The 17,428-nt window shown below is 53.6% G+C and overlaps 1 protein-coding gene across 1 annotated transcript in view; it reads right to left on the minus strand.

The window, feature by feature from the left end:
* The window catches only part of PYROXD2 (pyridine nucleotide-disulphide oxidoreductase domain 2), a 26,613-nt gene extending 10,634 nt beyond the window's left edge, over nucleotides 1-15,979 (minus strand). The window contains exons 1-7 of the mRNA XM_034663116.1: nucleotides 15,826-15,979; nucleotides 10,647-10,666; nucleotides 8,254-8,347; nucleotides 8,096-8,169; nucleotides 2,795-2,950; nucleotides 345-502; nucleotides 198-214 (exon numbers count right to left, since the gene is read on the minus strand). Of these exons, the coding sequence (XP_034519007.1) occupies nucleotides 198-214; nucleotides 345-502; nucleotides 2,795-2,950; nucleotides 8,096-8,169; nucleotides 8,254-8,347; nucleotides 10,647-10,666; nucleotides 15,826-15,952 (646 nt within the window). The 5' untranslated portion in view covers nucleotides 15,953-15,979. The remainder of the gene's footprint in view (nucleotides 1-197; nucleotides 215-344; nucleotides 503-2,794; nucleotides 2,951-8,095; nucleotides 8,170-8,253; nucleotides 8,348-10,646; nucleotides 10,667-15,825) is intronic.
* Nucleotides 15,980-17,428: the final 1,449 nt, after the last annotated feature.

Raw genomic sequence — 17,428 nt, forward strand, 5'->3', positions numbered from 1 at the left:
TTCATGAGGCTACCTTGGTGGTCCTCCCAGGATCCAGCACCTGTCACCCACGGTGGGGGCCAGCACAGTAGCACACCCTGGGACTGACTGTCCCTCTTTCCAGTTTCGCTCCCCCTTTCCTCGGGGTCACCCTTCCCGACGAACTACGTGCACATAAGCCTTTGTCTCAGGCTCTATTTCTAGGGCAGCAGGCCGACATCTGCTCACCAGAGTGCTCCGGGCAGCCCCTGTTCACTGGAGGCAGTTGGCAGGCTTATGAAGGTTCACGCTCATGTCCAATCATCAAGAAAATGGGCTCAGCTCCCTGAAGGTCACTCATCATGCCTGATGCCTGCATTTTGGACTTACCTGCCTGCAGCACGGGCTTGAGTGTGGAGAGCGCCTGGAGCCTTTGCAGCAGGGAACCTCTCTGGAAGGCCTCCAAGTCCACAGGGGCTGCATCCAGCAGAGGGTCTATGGCTAATGCCAACCGATTCATGAATGCCTCATATTTGGGAAAAGCCTAGAACAGAGAGCTCTGAGTCAAGGCCTCAGTGCTTAGCATCCCACGAGGTCATTGCCCCCATGCTCTGCCCTCCATCCCACCGCCCCCCCTCCCCCACAGCCTGTGGCTCCTAGCCGAGCCTCCGTGGCTCCTCAGGCCTCACACCCAGCCTTGGCTCAGCTCGGCGTGGTAAATCACTCCCAGTTCCAGGCCTGTGAGCTGATGTCAGCACTAGGGGAGGCCAGAGAGATCCTGAGCTGATGAGCCACAAGGGTGGTGGCAGGGACAAAGGGTTATGCTGGCCGAGACCAGCTGTCAGCCACAGAAAAGTGCAAGTATCCTAGCATGTGGTCTCTGTGATAAACCAGAAAACCACTTCAAAGTTTCTTCTCTCTGTCCTGTCTTTCCATCTATTACTGGGCAAAGTAAGACCTCTTCCCCTGTATTCCAGCATGATACTGTTCTTTCCTGGTCTGCAAATCTCCTACGTCCTCTTGACATATGCAGAAACAGAAGCCTACATCCCTTCACCCCACAAGCCCCAATAACAAAATCCTTTTCTTTTGTTTTCTTCCTTTTTTTCTTTTCTCTTTTCTTTTCTTCTTTCTTTCTCTCTCTCCCTTCCCCTTCCTTCTTTCCTTCTTTCCTTCCTTCCTTCCTTCCTTCCTTCCAGAATCTATTTCAACAGTGTGGTTAGGACACCCACCCTTCCTTCACTGGGTGGGTGACAAGAGCAGGATGGATGCCTGGGTCATCGGGGGCCCTATCTTGATCCTCAGCCTCCAGCTTTCAATTTTTCATTCATCTATACTCATGAATATATCCATAGAATTTTAATAAAGTTGCATAAAGAAAAGTTCTGCATTGAAGTATGTTTGAAAAGTCTTGATAAAAATGACCTCAAACAGCCTTCTCTACAGTAGGCCCTCAATGTGACAATGTGAGAAGACAAAAACCAGAAATGCGTTTCCTTACTTTTCACAACGGGATGTGGCCCCTGCTTCCTCCTCCTGTGGTCACTGGCATGCCAGGTCATGGCCACTGTCCTCTAGGGCCAGTGACGTGGCCTCGTCCTGAATCCTCTCTAGTGCACCTGCGATAGTCAGGGTTTGGAGGGGGGAGCCTCTGGCCCCCAACCCTCTGCACAGAGAAGCAGCGCTTCAAGAAGGCAGCTCCCCAGGGGATTCTGAGTGCCAGCCAGGTGTAGAAGCCGCTGGCTGAGGAGAGATGCTGTGTGTCTGTGCTTCTCTTGGTTTTACCCAACACTAGATCGAAAAAGCAACACCCGTGGATTGTAGTAACCTAGGCCTTCTTGTGAAATGTCCTCAATGAGACAGGAGTTCTTGCTATGCCTTCGGCTTGTATCTAGGCTTTAACAAAAATGTGTCCCTTCGAAGAGTCTATAGCTGCAAAACCAGTCATACTAGGCCCGTAACACTATTCAGGGGCTCATTTACATGAAGCTACCTGTGCCTCATAATGCGATCCCAAGAAAAAACGCGCTTTCTGCATCAGACGTATGTCTTCCTTCCACCAGACCCGCATGCTATCATGGACAATCTCTTACTTTGGGCTGCCAGGGGATTGATGCCAAGTCAAATGAATATTTATTACAACTGTCTTGTCCTAAATACCTGATCCAGTTCATTCCACCCTTAGTTGTCTCCGATCCTCTCTTCACCCTTATCTTTGGCTCTCACGGGCTTTAACATTGACAGCCACCTGGAGTTCTTCCCAAACGCAGGACAGATGGAAAACACATACAGTATAAGTGCACACCAGTGGAGTCCCTTGTGAAATTCAGTGGGCAGAGACCACCTGAACAGTGGCCTCACACTGAACACACATAGGTTTGAGGTCTCCAGTGCCCACTGGTTTTTTGTTTTTTTTAAGATTTTATTTATTTCTTTCAGAGAGAGAGCAAGAGAGAAAGCACAAACGGGGGGAGGGGCAGAGGGAGAGAGACAAGCAGACTCCCCATTGGGGAGGGATCCCACCATGGGGCTTGATCCCAGGACCCTGGGATCATGACCTGAGCAGAAGGCAGATGCTTAACCCACTGAACCACCCAGGTGCCCCAAGTATCCCCTGGTCTTAATCAGTGCTCTCCATCCCCCTCTCTTCGAATGCCCAAGATCAAAGGCCACCACAGACTGGTGCCCTCCCAGGGCAGGTGGGATGGTCTGTCCAAGCCCTCATGGCCTTTGGACAACATGCTCTAGGATGACTCCAACCAGGCCTGGCTCCTTTCAAGAGCCACCCACAGGCCAGTGAGGGAGCAGGAGATCCCTTGCCGGTCCCTTTCCCTACCTGGGCGTCTTTCCGTGAGAACTGGGCAATCTGCTTCTGGTTTTCCGCCATGTCTGTGCCCAGAAGAAGGGACCTGGGCACCTTGCTCCCCATGCCCTCTTCCAGCATTGGGGTGAAGGAGTAGGGGTTTCGAAGATGAAGCTTCAGCCCGTGTTTCTGCAGAACGCATAGAGCATAGCAACATTTTAAGGGGTCTGTGTCCTCTGCTCTTGACCCTTCTCTGATCGTGTTTGCAGCCACGTAGGTGCCTGCATACAGTTCCCCGAGGCAGGTGGTGGTGCTGCTGCTTTTTTAACGACGTATATCCAAAGCGCTCTTGCCAGGCATTGTTTGGCAGGCCACAGCCCACCACGCCACCCCACACCACACCATCTGCACCACACCACGCCGCGCCACGCCATGCCACCTTGTGCCAGGGACTGTATCGGGCTTTACAGCGATCACCTCACAACAACTGTAAGTATATCGTCCTCGTTGCGCGATACAACCACAGAGGCTCAGAGTGGGGGAGTAAGTTGTCCAAGGTCACCTTGGGAGGTGGATCTAGGTTTCAAAACCACGTCTCTGTGACTCCAAAGCGCTGGCTCTCAGCATAGTCTCTAACTGCCCCCACTTTGGAAATAAATAATTAAAATGTAGAAAGACACGATGAAGTAATGGTTATGTGAAAATCCACACTTACGAGGTAGATAAATTATTCACATCAAAAAATGTTATTTACTTTGCAGACTCATTTACCCAGGGTCCCTTTAAATGGAAGTTCCCTCGATGTGTTTAAAATATGATTTGATTTACAAATATTTGACTGGCAAGCAGAACTTTCCAAGAGCACAGCTACTTCTTCAATGGACGTACAGAGAAAACAAGAGGGGCCTGTGCTCTCCCCACAAATAAGACTTACTCTTCCCACTAGAGATGTCATTTTTCTGAAACCACTCTACGGAGGTAGGATTTCGACATACCAAAAGCTGTACGTATTTAATGTGTTTAACCTGATGAATCCGGCATCTAGAGACTTCCTTCCCAGCTCCCTCTGCTCTGCGACTGCTCCGCTCACGTATCACCTGACAGCAAGGCCTCCCTTAGCACCCCAGCTCTTTCTGCCCCCTCAGCCTGCTTTCTTTGTCTCTGAAACACTCACTGTCACCTGGCTCATTGCATACTTAGTTTCCCCGTCTGCCCCAGGTGGAGTGCAGGCTCTGCGGGCTCAGGGGCACAGTCCCTTCGCTCAGTGCTGCACCCCCAGCACCTAGATGTACCGCAATTAATATGTACTCTGTTGATTGGATACGTGAATGCCATGTTGCAGACGGAGGACATGTCCAGAGACAGAAACAAAATTTATGAGAAGTTCTGGAAAACACAAAGAAACCAAAAAAGGCCTCTCCAACAACTACAGCTGGTTTCTCCAAGCCGGAGATACTCCAGGCAGCGGGATCGCCATGGGTGGAGCTTGCTGTGGAGGTGAATCCAAACGTTGGTGGGGGTTTGGGCTGGGAGAGCTCCAGGCTCCTTTCTCACACCAAGATGGGGAAATGTCTTCGATCCAAGCTGGAGGAAGTTCCAGCTTGGTTTCTCTCAGGTTAGTAAACTCCTTCTCACCCAGGAAGTATCCTTAGTTTTTCCTTTTCCTTCTCCCTCATCCTGTCCGTCACCAAGTCTCGCCGGCCCAGTCTCTCCAGAAGTTGTGCGCTTCTCTCCATCTCCACTGCCCCTCAGCCCAAGCTGACATCTTGTGAACCGCTGCAGCTGCTGCCTCGCCCATCTCCATGAGACCACAGCTTTTCTACCACATTCCACACCACCCAACAGGTGGACTGAGCTTTCGTGATGTCACAAACCCCATTCCTCCACTTCCTCTGCCCATGGCTCGCGGGATAAAAAGCAGTCCCTCCTTCACAGCCTACAAGGCCCTATCTCAGCTGGCCCCAGGCCCTCTCCCACACCATCTGTCGCCCCTTTGCCCATCCCTTGTCTGCCTTCTTCCACCTTGGGCCTGTCCATCTCTACTTCCCTCTGACTGGAACATTCTGCTCAGGTGACCACAAGGCTGGTAACTTCTTAGCATCCGCATGTCAGCTCAAATGTCATCTCCTCAGGGAAGCTGTCCTGGTCCCCAGTCCAAGCTGGACCTCTGGTCCCTCACTACCACACTGCCTTGTTTACTTTCCTTCAGGTCACAGTTCCGCTACTTGAAGTCCTCCTACTGAGAGCAGAAGCCTTGCCTCCCTCCCTCACCACAGTGCCCCCAAGGGCTTCTCCTAGTACGGGACACGAGGCAGGGGCTCAGAAGCATTACTGAATGAATGAACCAATAACTCAGCCCAAATAAGGGACCGAAGAGTTGCTTCAAGTATAACTGGTTGAATATGAAAAATTTTTTGTCTGATTCCAGGACTCTCTCATAAATTGGACCTTTGTCATTCTTGACGGTGTTAACTATGTGGTGTCAGAATCAGAAGAGGGATGTTAAATCTCCATTAAATTTGTTTACATCATGCAGTTCTCCTCTTATAAAAACAAAACCCTTCTGATTGCCCCATGAGCGTTTTCAGCAGGGACAGCTGCCCTGGGTGAAAATGGCTAGGAAGGGACAAGGTGTATATGAGGGACCAGAGGTATGAGAGATCCGAAAGGTGTGGTCCCGGCCCCACCACAGTCCTGTGGAATCAGCTCTTGAATTTCCCAGGTTGTTCTGACAGACCTGAAAGCTGGAGAGCCCTGCCTTAGGTCTCCGGGAGTAAAGCAGGGGTACCGTGATTGGGTTGAGACCCAGAGGATTATTAGTGAGGAAGGGGAGGGAGGACAAGTGGTTGCCACTTGAATGAGGTCAAGGCTGGCCCAGCGAGAGCTGGACAAGGTGGCTGTTTGCTGATGTGGGAGGGAAGACCCCACCAGGGCAGAACTCTGCCCTCTTAGCCTGGAGTCCGCTACTCAACGTGGGGCCGCTTTTAAAGCCAACCTGTCATCTAGTGGACAGAGCCAGGAGGTGATCCGATCTGATGCTCTCACTGACAGCTGCGGAAACAAAGACCCTCAAGACAGGCCCCATGGAGGCCCCATGTGGGTGGGGGAAACCACCCTCTGGCTCAAGGATGGCAGGAGGGGCAGCGGCAGCAAAGCCAAGACTCACACTTCAGGTGAGAGCTTGGTCTAACTGGGGACAGGCCCGAAGTGACCAGGCCTGGTAGGCAGCAGCCAGGCACGGGTCCCCAGGGAGGCCTTCCTGGAGCCTCAGTATCTCAGCTGCCACATGGGAGTAATAACGCTGGCTGACGGTTATGAGCTGCCGACCGTGCCCCAGATAAACGTGCCCCACGGCCATAGCCTTACGCGCAGATGAGGAACATGGGGCACCATGAGGCAGCTAATAAAACCATCAAGCAGGGCTTCAAAACTGGCCCGTGAGGTCCCAGTGTCCGTAAGCTCATCCCCGTCCTCTGGCCAGGCCAGGCTGCGTGGGGAGCTCCTGTCTGTGACCTCGTCCACGGCAAACTGCGATGTGCTGGAACGCGTGGGGCTGAGCAGGACTGCCAGCACCCTGTAGCCCAAGGGCAGGGAGCAGCGGGCAGGTGGGCCTGGGTCAAGGTCTCCGTCGTTTCCCAGTGTGTGAACCTCACCTCCCAGAACCTTGGTTCCCTCGTCATACAACAGGGCACTGACATTCTTGCCTCACAGGTAAAGACCAATAGATGGAGCGTTAGAGCTTGCAGCCCAAGCTGTGACGCTGGTAAAATAACTTCTCTGCTGTTGTCTGGAAATAGAACGTTCCCAGAGTTCAGCTGCCCTGCTATAGATGCCGTCCAGCTTGTCAGTGTCCTGTTGAAGAAGGTGCTCCATGCTCCAGCGGGTTAGTTCTGTGTATCACGAAACAGGACTGTTTTCTCCCTTGATTTGAGCACCACCCAAGGTCAGAGGTCAAAGCATATACTCAATTCAGTGGGGGGTTTCCTTGTTAAAGGAACCCTATGACAGAAACCATTTTCAAAGGAGTAAATTATTTTTTTTAAAGATTTTCTTTTATTTGAGAGAGAGAGAGAGTGAGCGAGAGAGAGAGAGCACATGAGCAGGGGCAGAGGGAGAGAGAGAAGCAGACTCCCTGCTGAGCAGGGAGCCCGATGGGGGGCACAATCCCAGGACCCTGGGATCATGACCTGAGCCAAAGACAGACACTTAACCGAATGAGCCACCCAGGTGTCCCTCAAATGAGTAACTTATTTTTATAAAGAGAATACTCACATGAAAATTTCTATTCTGTGATCCTGAGTTTTCATAAGTTAGATTTTTCAAAAGGAGGGTCTACCCACAGCCCCCACCCCCAGCCTCGTCTGCCACTATGTATAATTGGTGCATTTGCAAGCTGTCTTCAGCGATGGTCTGGCACGGACTGAAGACCAGAGACCCTTTCCCAGGCCTTGGCTAGACTTCATCCAGCCCTGCCTGCCGGTGGCTCGCTCATGCACTCTCTCTCTCTCTCAATCTCTCGCTCTCTCAATAGGCCACAGTGGTTGAATGTCTTACTAACTTCAAACTTTCAATTTAGAGCAAAGTTGGTGCAAAAATTCTCACAGCTTCTCATACGGATGACACACAGGACCCTTTTTTCTGAGTGGAGGTGACAAAGGCACTAAGCGGGGAGAAGCTAAGTGGGCTCCAGGAATGTGGTCACCAAGCTTCCCAAAGAGGCAGTGGAGGTGACAGGAATGTGAAAGGACAGGGGCAGAGTTGGGCCAGGCTGTGGACCAAGGTGAAGCTGACTAAAAGTTAACCAGGGGCACTGAGCATTCTCGGGCCTCCCTCAAAGCAGCCCAGGAGTCAGAAGACGTGAAAGTCCCCGGGGGCCAACTTCCTGCTCAAGTCGCCCACAGTGGTAAAATGATCTAAAGTTTAATGAGGGCAGAAATCAGGCTTTTGTCAGAAGCCCCAGGGTTCAGGCAGGTCCCTGGTGAGGGCCAGGTGAGACGCCAGGAAGTGATGGGGCCGGGCAGAGCTAGAACCGCAGCCCCATGCAAGACACCAGCCAGGCCTGCATCGGGAACACGGGCCTCATGTTCACAAGGCTTGTTTTCAAAAGACGTCCAATTTTTATGTGAAATTTCCCATTTTTAAGACACTGGGTAGGCCAGACAAAACCCATCTGTGGGAATGCACTGAGGAGAGCATGTGGGATAGACAAACGCTTGTATGGAAGGGAGACCCCAGGTGCAGGGAACCATGTGGGCACGAAACAGGGAGTCTCCACCCCAGGTCAGGAAGCTGGAACTGCCCCCTCCCCCACTTTGGGCCACGGGTGGGCCCTACCTTCAGCTCCAGGTCGGTGTAAATCTGTGGCCTCAGCAGGCTGAGGAGGTAGGACGCTCGGGAGAACTTAAACCCTGAAACAGAATCCAGTGAAGACAGTCACCAGCAGTCACCAGTGGTCGCCCTCTGCCACCCCCATATCACCTCTCAGGGCTCACCTGGGATGATCTCCTCTGTGACAGCTGCACCCCCTATCACAGGGCGTCTCTCGAAGACTGCTGTGTTCACCCCCAGTCTCTGCAGGTACGCCGCCTGCGGGGGGCACACGGGGTCCTCCTTTCATCCCGGGGGCCAACCTGCCAGCTCAGGGGCCTCGCTTACAGGGCCAAACTGCTGCCCCTTGGCACATGCTGTTCCTGCCTCTGGGAATGCCATTCCCTTGCTTCCTCCATTTATTCCCACTTGCCCAGATGTCTTGTAAGATACGACATGACTGCTCCCGCCCTTCCACGTCCCAGCGGTGACCTTCCCTCCTGCATGGCCTGGGTGGCTCTGTGAAGTCAATACTGCATTGTGCGCAGCCCTGCTTGGGGTGCCCAGCTCCTCCAGGTGGGGGCGAGCCTCACGCCTCCTCCCAAGCACCGAGAGGCAGGGGTGCCTGGGTGGCTCAATCGGTTAAGTGTCTGCCTTTGGCTCAGGTCATGATCCCAGGGTCCTGGAATGGAGTCCTGCATCGGGCTCCTTGCTCAGTGGGGAGCCTGCTTCTCCCTCTCCCTCTGCCTGTAGCTCCCCCTGCTTGTGCTCATTCTCTCTCTGTCAAATAAATAAAATCTTTAAAAAAGTAAATTAATAAAAGTTCACTTGCCAGACAGTTTAATCCACCCCACAGCCCGAGAGGTGGGCACTATGATTCTCCCCATTTCACAGAGGAGGACATGGAGGCCCAAGGAGGTTAACAGCTTGCCTCAGGCTCACAGAGTTCCTGAGTGGAGGTATTGGGAACTGAACCAGATGGTCTGGACTGAGGATCTACACTCCTGACCCATCCAGCGAGGAAGAAAACAGAGCAGCCTTGGCACCGGGATCGGCCTGGCCCTCAGAGATACGCTGTGTTGCTCTCCCATTAGCCACGAACAGCCTCACAGAATGACCCCCTCAGACAAGGGTGGTCTGAGACCACTGCAAATGGGACAGAGCAAGACCACTTCCCAATTTTGTCTGACTACAAAGAAGGGCTCTGAGTCACCCACGAAATGCCCTCCACCTCCCCTCTCAGCCAGAAGCAGCGGCGGCTACTTCCTTACCAGTCACCCTCTCCTCCTACTGGCCCCCCTCCCCCATAGATGAGATTTATCGAGATGCCCCATCACAGGGGGTGTTCCTGCTTCCTGACGGTATCCAATGTGGAACAAGCCCTACTTCCCTAGACTGTCCCCCCAGTCATCCAACCAGAGCTCAAATCCTAGAACAGGCTCTTCCAACCCCCTCCTTCCTGAGCTGCCTCACGGTCCCCCTGCTCCCCGGCCCCCAAAGCTGGTCACCCTGACTCCGCAAACTGCAGGGCTGTGCCCGGGGTGGGGGGCCTCGGTCTTGGGCCGAAGGGCGCGGACTCCAGGCTCCCTTGGGCTGAGTCCCCATCTGGGAGGTTTTGTGTGGCAGGTCCTCGACGCCTGTCATCTGTTCGCTTCACAGCAACTCTGTGAGTGGGTGTTTTTATGCTCATCTTACATGGCTCAGAGAGCCTGACTGACTTGCCTTGACCTTCACGGATAAAAGTGGCAGAGCCGGGGGAAGAACCCGTGTTTATATTAGCATAAAATCAGTGTTTTAAATTACTGATCAGTTGAGTTACATAATGCTCCCTGTAAAATGCTCAAGTAAAACTAATATGTCAGGGCAAGTATTCAGATTGAACACCAGTCTCGCGGCCCTCCCTCCCCGACGTTGCCGAGCCCCCCGGTATTGACATCCTAGAGCTGCCACTGCTTCAGGGAGATGTTCCCTGTTTGTCTAGTGCACACCCTCCAGCACAGCCCATGGCCTCGGAGGGGAACCGCGGCCAGAGTTTGAGGAGCACAGCCTTAGGGTATCCCCGGCCTGGCTCAGCTGTGGATGGAGGAGCCAGTGGTGTTGGAAGCAGGGCCCTGTCTCCTCTGCTGGACTGGCTTCCTCGCTGTCTCCGGGGTACTTGGGGCTGTGTAGCTGCTGGGTACTTCAGCCTAGACCCAGCTGGGAGCACGGGGGCCGCCCGTAATCCGCAGTCAGAGGGCCCCACGCGGCCCCAGCTTCCCAGGCTCTAACAGGCTCCCCAGCTATGCCGGTTACATACCTTCCCACCTCGTCCTCATCTTGCTTCTGAAAGCCCCCTGACTTTCCCAAAGTCATGGGAGAAATGCACGGACGTTAAGGAAAGGAGAGGAAAGGGAACCCCTGCTATTCTCCTTAACTACTGTGGATACGCCTTTGACAGTTGCTGGTCAGTGCCACGGAGAGGACACTAGCTGGCCTCCCCTTCTCGCCCGGGCCTGCCCCTGCCGGTTTCCTCCCATTCTGGCTAACAGCCATGTGTGCAGGGAACAGTGAAGCAGGGCCGATGGGGGGAGGTACTCACAGCCACCAGCCCGTTGTGTCCTGCAATGAGACAAAGGGGAGGAGGAAAGCAGCAGTGGTCAGTGGGCAGACAGACACACTCCTTGGGGAATATGGTCACCCATCTCTGTCCCCATGCTCGAGAAGATCCCAGGGAGGTAGCAGAAAGTTGGGGGTGGGACCCCCCACCTGTACCTGGATGTTGTAACAGCATCTGGCTTGATGTCATAAATCACCTGGTCTGTGGGGAATCAGAAAACCCTGCTTCCTGTCCTAGCTTGAGAAAAGTCCTGTCACCCTGGCCTGGCCAGTGGCTCCGTGCTGGAGTGAGGGACGAGGAGAAATCCACAGTCATCAGACAAAAGCTGTCTCAAGAAGCCATGCATTGCTGGGCTTCCATGGCTTGAAGATGAGCAGGTGACTGGTGGAGAGCGCGTCACAGTTTACTCGGCAGGAACGGAAGGGAAGTGTGGCTGCCATGCTGGCATTGGGCCTCCTCGCTGGCATGGAATCACGGGCCAGGAGCATGCCAAGCATGTGGACGGCTGCCGTCAGATGTGGTTTCTTCTGCCCAAGTGTGCCCCACTTTAGTGCCCCAGAAGGCTTTAGCCACATGGCTTTGTCTTTGTCAATCACCGATGTTCCCCAAATTAGAACAGTTCAAAATGAAGTAATTAAACACATACCGCTTGTGCTAAAGGAGTGCTGGCTGATCGGGCGAATTTATGCGTCTTACATATATGTTTCTTTTCAAAAATCTTAGGAGGGCTGCCCCTGGGTTGGGAACCCTAAACTTGAGTTGGGATCCCAGGTTCCACGCCAGGCCCACTGCCGGCGAGTGCCTCTTCTGCTCTGCGAAGATTGAAGCTTCAGGATCGTCTGAGAACTTGTATGCACGATGATTCATAACCCCTCCCCAGAGTTTGCTCAGCAGGGTGGAGGCAGCGACCCGGGATGGAGTTCTCACCAGCCCCCAGGGTCGTTCTGATGCAGGCGGCCAAGCACGGCCAGGGGCAGGGAGGGTGGCCTCTTGCCTCACTCTCAGGATAAAGCGTAGCTGCTTACGGAGAAGGCCCAGTTGGGCGGAGAGCAGGCCCGGCTTGTTTTCAGGTAGTGGGGACGAGTCTTGTCTGGAACACTTGGCATGTGTTTCTCCTTGGTGACAGAAGGTCACTGTGAGTCTTCAAAGATTCAGCAGAAGACCATGTCCTCGGAGCACCAACCCGAACCCAGTGTTCGCTCAAATAAAATGTTCAGCCATTCATTCGACAGACATCCATAAACAGGAGGCAGCGATGACCCACATGCTGCATTTCTTACGGCTGAGCTGACTCTGTTTTACATTTTCCACACAGAGACACCCAGAATTTTAGAGGTCACTGAGCCAACTTCTCTTCCATTAAAGGAACCTCTGAAACAGAGTTTTTCAACCCTCTTTGACCACGAGCCACAGGCAGAAGTGAGTGTTACCCTGGGACCTGGCATGCACCCCACATATAAATGTATCCATGGAAATGAAAGTTTCATGAGCTCATACTAACTCACCATGTGATAAGCATGTGATGATCTATTTGATTATATTTCATTTAAAAAGACTGGTTAATATACTATTTTTATACACTTCTGCAAAATTTCTTAAGGTTTAAAAGCTTTGATGGATGGGCTGCAGCCTGCAGTCTGGAAAGGCCTGCTCTCAAATATACACATTAAATTAAAGGCCGACTGTCCTAGGCTCAACCTGGCTCCTGCTATTTACAGGACGTGGCCCTCGGAGAGTCGTTCTGGCTGGCCACAGGCTTTGGGCTTCTTGCAGTGCTGGAGGGAGAGTAACCGGTACTGTGTGTAAAGCACCTGACCCTCCGCAGACCCACTGTGTGTAAAGCACCTGACCCCCCGCAGACCCACTGTGTGTAAAGCACCTGACCCCCGGCAGACCCACTGTGTGTAAAGCACCTGACCCTCCGCAGACCCACTGTGTGTAAAGCACCTGACCCTCCGCAGACCCACTGTGTGTAAAGCACCTGACCCCCCGCAGACCCACTGTGTGTAAAGCACCTGACCCCCCGCAGACCCACTGTGTGTAAAGCACCTGACCCTCCGCAGACCCACTGTGTGTAAAGCACCTGACCCTCCGCAGACCCACTGTGTGTAAAGCACCTGACCCCCCGCAGACCCACTGTGTGTAAAGCACCTGACCCTCGGCAGACCCACTGTGTGTAAAGCACCTGACCCTCCGCAGACCCACTGTGTGTAAAGCACCTGACCCTCCGCAGACCCACTGTGTGTAAAGCACCTGACCCTCCGCAGACCCACTGTGTGTAAAGCACCTGACCCCCCGCAGACCCACTGTGTGTAAAGCACCTGACCCCCCGCAGACCCACTGTGTGTAAAGCACCTGACCCCCGGCAGACCCACTGTGTGTAAAGCACCTGACCCTCCGCAGACCCACTGTGTGTAAAGCACCTGACCCTCCGCAGACCCACTGTGTGTAAAGCACCTGACCCCCAGCAGACCCACTGTGTGTAAAGCACCTGACTCTCCGCAGACCCACTGTGTGTAAAGCACCTGACCCCCAGCAGACCCACTGTGTGTAAAGCACCTGATCCTCCGCAGACCCACTGTGTATAAAGCACCTGACCCTCCGCAGACCCACTGTGTGTAAAGCACCTGACCCCCAGCAGACCCACGATAAACAGTAGCTATTTGTCGCTTAGATCGTGCTGATCATAAATCCTGGAAAACTAATAAAGGCTTCCAGGCAACTGGGTCCAGTTCAATCATCACACATGAGCCCACAAATGGATAAACAGACCTCAAGTGACAAAGGTCAGGATTCCAACAGCCTGCGACCCTCGGCCCTCCACCAGTCCCTCCCCAGGCCTGCCTGAGCCCTCCTGGAGCTTCTGGTGACCTCTCCTTCCCCCCTGCGGGGGTCTGAAGCTGCAGGCTTTGATCATCTCCAGCCTGACTCCAGGGATCCTCAGCCAGCCAGGCACATGGGGCTCTCCAGAGAAGCCACTCTGAACATGGATTCTCGAGAGTGGCCTGCAGCTGCCTGCATTGAACCCGCTCTAAATTCTGGTTGGATGTGCTGACTTCCCCTGAGTCCTAATCACTAGGGATAGGGCCCAGGAACTGCATTTTAACAAGCTTCTTGGGTCATTCTTCGGCATCTTTACTCAAGGGACTAATCAGGGTTCATCTTCAAGGTGGCCCCCAGATACTGGTGTGACTTCAGGGAGCAGAGCTAACCCTTCTCTCAGAAGATGCCACTCTGTTCCACACTTGATCCCCAAACACCCTTAATTAAACCGGGCTTCCCTGAATGGTGAGCAATTGAAGAAACAATGTCAGGGAACAACTCACACCTGAGACTCACACACGTGTGGGCAAGTCCCTCAGGCCTCTGATGACCTGGAGTCAACCTTCCGTGCCAGGAGACAGCAGGGATGTGCTGTCACCAAGGGCAGAAAAGCAGGGGGTCGGGGGGGGTTACACGACACCTTCCCAATCAGTGAGGTCTGGAGCTGGCTTGCCCAGGCCAGGATGTTTGTGAAGGTTGTCAAATGCCACCATTATTAAAATTTAGATTATTATAAACTTACAGTGAAATAAATTATATTAAAAACAAAGGTAATAAATACTCAAAACTTGTCACTTCCTCATCATTCTTCCACAGTTTACAATTACCTATGCTCTTGCGGGTCTTTACCTCTGAGCAGCTGTCAGTGGCCGTGCCGCTCTCCCAAATGCACGTGCAGCCCTCTCGTGATGGCAGCTTGCACAAGGCTGTGGTGGGGGCACTGGCACCACGGAAGTCAGCCAACAGTACACTTGGCGGTAGTTGATGTAGTTGGTACTCTGTTGTCGGTTCGACATGAGAAAGGGATGGAGAAAACACGAACGATGCAGACGAAACCCGCCCGTGCCCTGGGTCTGCAGGTGTTCCGCGGAGAGCAGCACAAACCCTGAGAGAATCTTCTCCCAGCTCAGGAGACAGGTCATCTGATGGAGCAAAGTCTCTCCCATCACTGGTGAGTGAAGTTCAGACGTGACTGTTGCTTCCCGTCTGTTGTACTCTTTAAAAGTCAGTGCAAATGGCAAACCATGTTCCCTTCGGAGCTGGCCTGCTTGGTCGAGAGTAACCACAGGTTTGCTGCTAAGTTTAGCAAAAATCACAGAAATGTGGTGAGAGCCAACTGGCTGCCTGGAATTCAGAATATCGTGTACCTTGTTTGCAGAAGTGTGTGCTGTACTTCTATTTCGGTATTTATCATAAGCTTCCGTATACATGTTCGCACACATTTTCCCCTGGAGGGGTGACTGGAACATTCACTGGCTGCGACTGCTCTGGGAGCACACAAGAATGAGGAGCTGGCAGAACAGGGTGCAGCTTTAAAACGGTGATGAGCATCTCCTTTCGATCCTGCCATTGTCTGTCTAACCTCAGTGGGAGAGAATGCCAGAAGCTGAAGTTTGGGGCCCTGGGAGTGTGAATGGAAGGCTCTGAGCAAAGACAACCTGGTCCAGGCCCTGCGGCCTCCCAAAAATCCCGTGGTGGAACTGGACACCCCACAGCTTGGGGGTCAGCAAAGTGCGGCCGGACCCTCTCTGCCCCACATATGCAGCACAATGGGGGCTGTCACCCTCAGGAGACATGCACTAGGATCTCTGGGACTCACTTCTATTTTTTCCTAACTCGGCTTTAAGGAACCTCCCAGTTTCCTTGGGGGGAATGGGTGGTCTTAGTGGTGAGTTGGTGGCAACCAGAACTCAAACTCGGGGCACTCGGGGGTGGCTGGATTTCGTGGGTCTCTTATGGCAAGGCTTTCTTTCCAGCCCTTGTGTGCCATCTGCTTTCCAAGAATGTGGTGGCAACTAGCTAATTTTGCAGGAGATAATGGAAACTTCTGAGCTCACTTATTCCTCCCTGGTCATTCTAGAAGGGAAGACCCAAGCCTAGAGGGGGCAAGAATCTGCCCCAAACCACAGAGCAGGTTGATGGCAGAGCCAGCCCCACAGCCTTAGGGCCCGCTCACAGGGCTTTTCATCACCACCCCTGCTCTGGCCCAGACCCGGGCCAGCCTGTGCCCAGAGCAGAGGGAGGTGTGCGTTTGGGAATGCCCCTCCACCCCCCAGCCCCCCGGGGCTCTGAGCAGGGCTGCCCTCCCCGTCCCTCAGCTCTGGCACAGCCTGTTTACCTGCTCCTATCACCACGGCATCGTACTCAGGCTTTAGGCGTCCCCTGGCTTCCCAGTGAGCTCGTCTCCAAGCCCGGCGGGGAGAGAAACCCAAGGCCCTGCCGAGACCTAGGCCACTTGCAGCCATTTCTGCTCAGCACTAGGCCAGGAATTTGCTTACCATCAGCTTTTGTCCCGCCCAGGCGAGGGGGAGGGGCAGGGAGCAAAGAGGAAGGAGGAGGAGCTGCAGTCCAGCTGCTGTACTTGGCTTTGGGCCGTGAGGACATGGGCTTGCGGAGTCCACATAGCACAGAGTCCAGGAGGCTGCCTGTTCACCAGGCAGAAGTCGAGTTCCAGGCCACAGAGGACAGCCACTGTGCTGGTCACTCTAGGACTCCCACATGCGCTGTGCTCATGGAGGCCCCAGAACTCCCATCTCAGGGACAGGGAGGTCATGCAGCCAGTGAGCGCGATGGTGGGGCGCCCTCCCCAGCGCCGTCTGGCTCCTCATCAAGGAGTTCACTGCCGGGATGTGTTGGGGAGCGAATCCTGACGAGATACTGCTCAGACTCTGCTCTAGCTCCCCATCCTTCCGCCTGCAGGTGGTGAGCGCTCTACACCCCACAGGGTCGCCATGACCAGGGCCTCAGTTTTCAGGGCAGGGGCGCATCTGTCGCTGCGGCCCCTGGAGAGTTGCATGCGCTCTCCCAGACCCCGAAGCACCTTGCACCCAAGAGCCTGCCGCGGGAGCCTGCCAGGGCTGGGGAGCTTGGGTTCGCCGCCTTCTTTTGAAGGCCTGGCCATCCCTCTTCTATCTTTTGGCACTTTTCCCATTTCCCCAGAATCCTCAAGGATTAAAGATCACATCTGCAAATATCTTCAGCTGACACACCTTCTTGCTATCCTTTGGCCTGCCTTGAATTAGCCCATTTGCCCATTAGCTAGGAGGCCATTCCTCTTGGTGGAGGAAAAAGGCACCCCAGAGTTGAGTTTCTGTACTGCCATGACACCTGTCCACGTTCTAGAAACTCGCTATTAGACATGCATCTCGAAATTGGGAGAGTACGCAGAGAAGGTGCGTCTGAGCAGGAGAGCCTTCCGCGGATCCTTCTACTCGTGACTGAGACAGGCCTCCACATGCCAGGGTTACGCTGTGTGAGAAACTATGCTGGAGCCTGACGCAGATGTTCGCCCCAGTGTTACAGTACCGAAAAACTGGGGGGACTGATTCAACGAGACAATGTCAACATCACGCAGCTACTAAAAATAAAGGGAAAATATTAGGTAGACAGAAGCAGGTACCCTAAGCAGCGGTGGGCTTCTAGACTTACTCCCCCCGCCCCGCCTTGTGCTCTTCTGTTTTCCACAACTGCTGTTAAATTTCCATTAGTAAAGTCAAAATATTAAGGAGGAATGCAGTCCCAGTCATCTCAGGTGACTGTCCCTCACTGCCACCTCGGAGGACGTTAGATATGGTTCTGCCCCCCTTCGCCCCCACCAGCTGTTTCCTTAAAAGAGTCGTCTTTGCATGAATTTTGGCTCAAGGCTGAAAACACGGAAGACCCAGCTGCTGTTGGCAGGTCAGAGACACAGCCTGGGTGCCTCGTCCGGCCACATGCTTCTC

This window comes from Ailuropoda melanoleuca, chromosome 6, assembly GCF_002007445.2.
Source record: "Ailuropoda melanoleuca isolate Jingjing chromosome 6, ASM200744v2, whole genome shotgun sequence".
Classification (NCBI taxonomy): domain Eukaryota; kingdom Metazoa; phylum Chordata; class Mammalia; order Carnivora; family Ursidae; genus Ailuropoda; species Ailuropoda melanoleuca.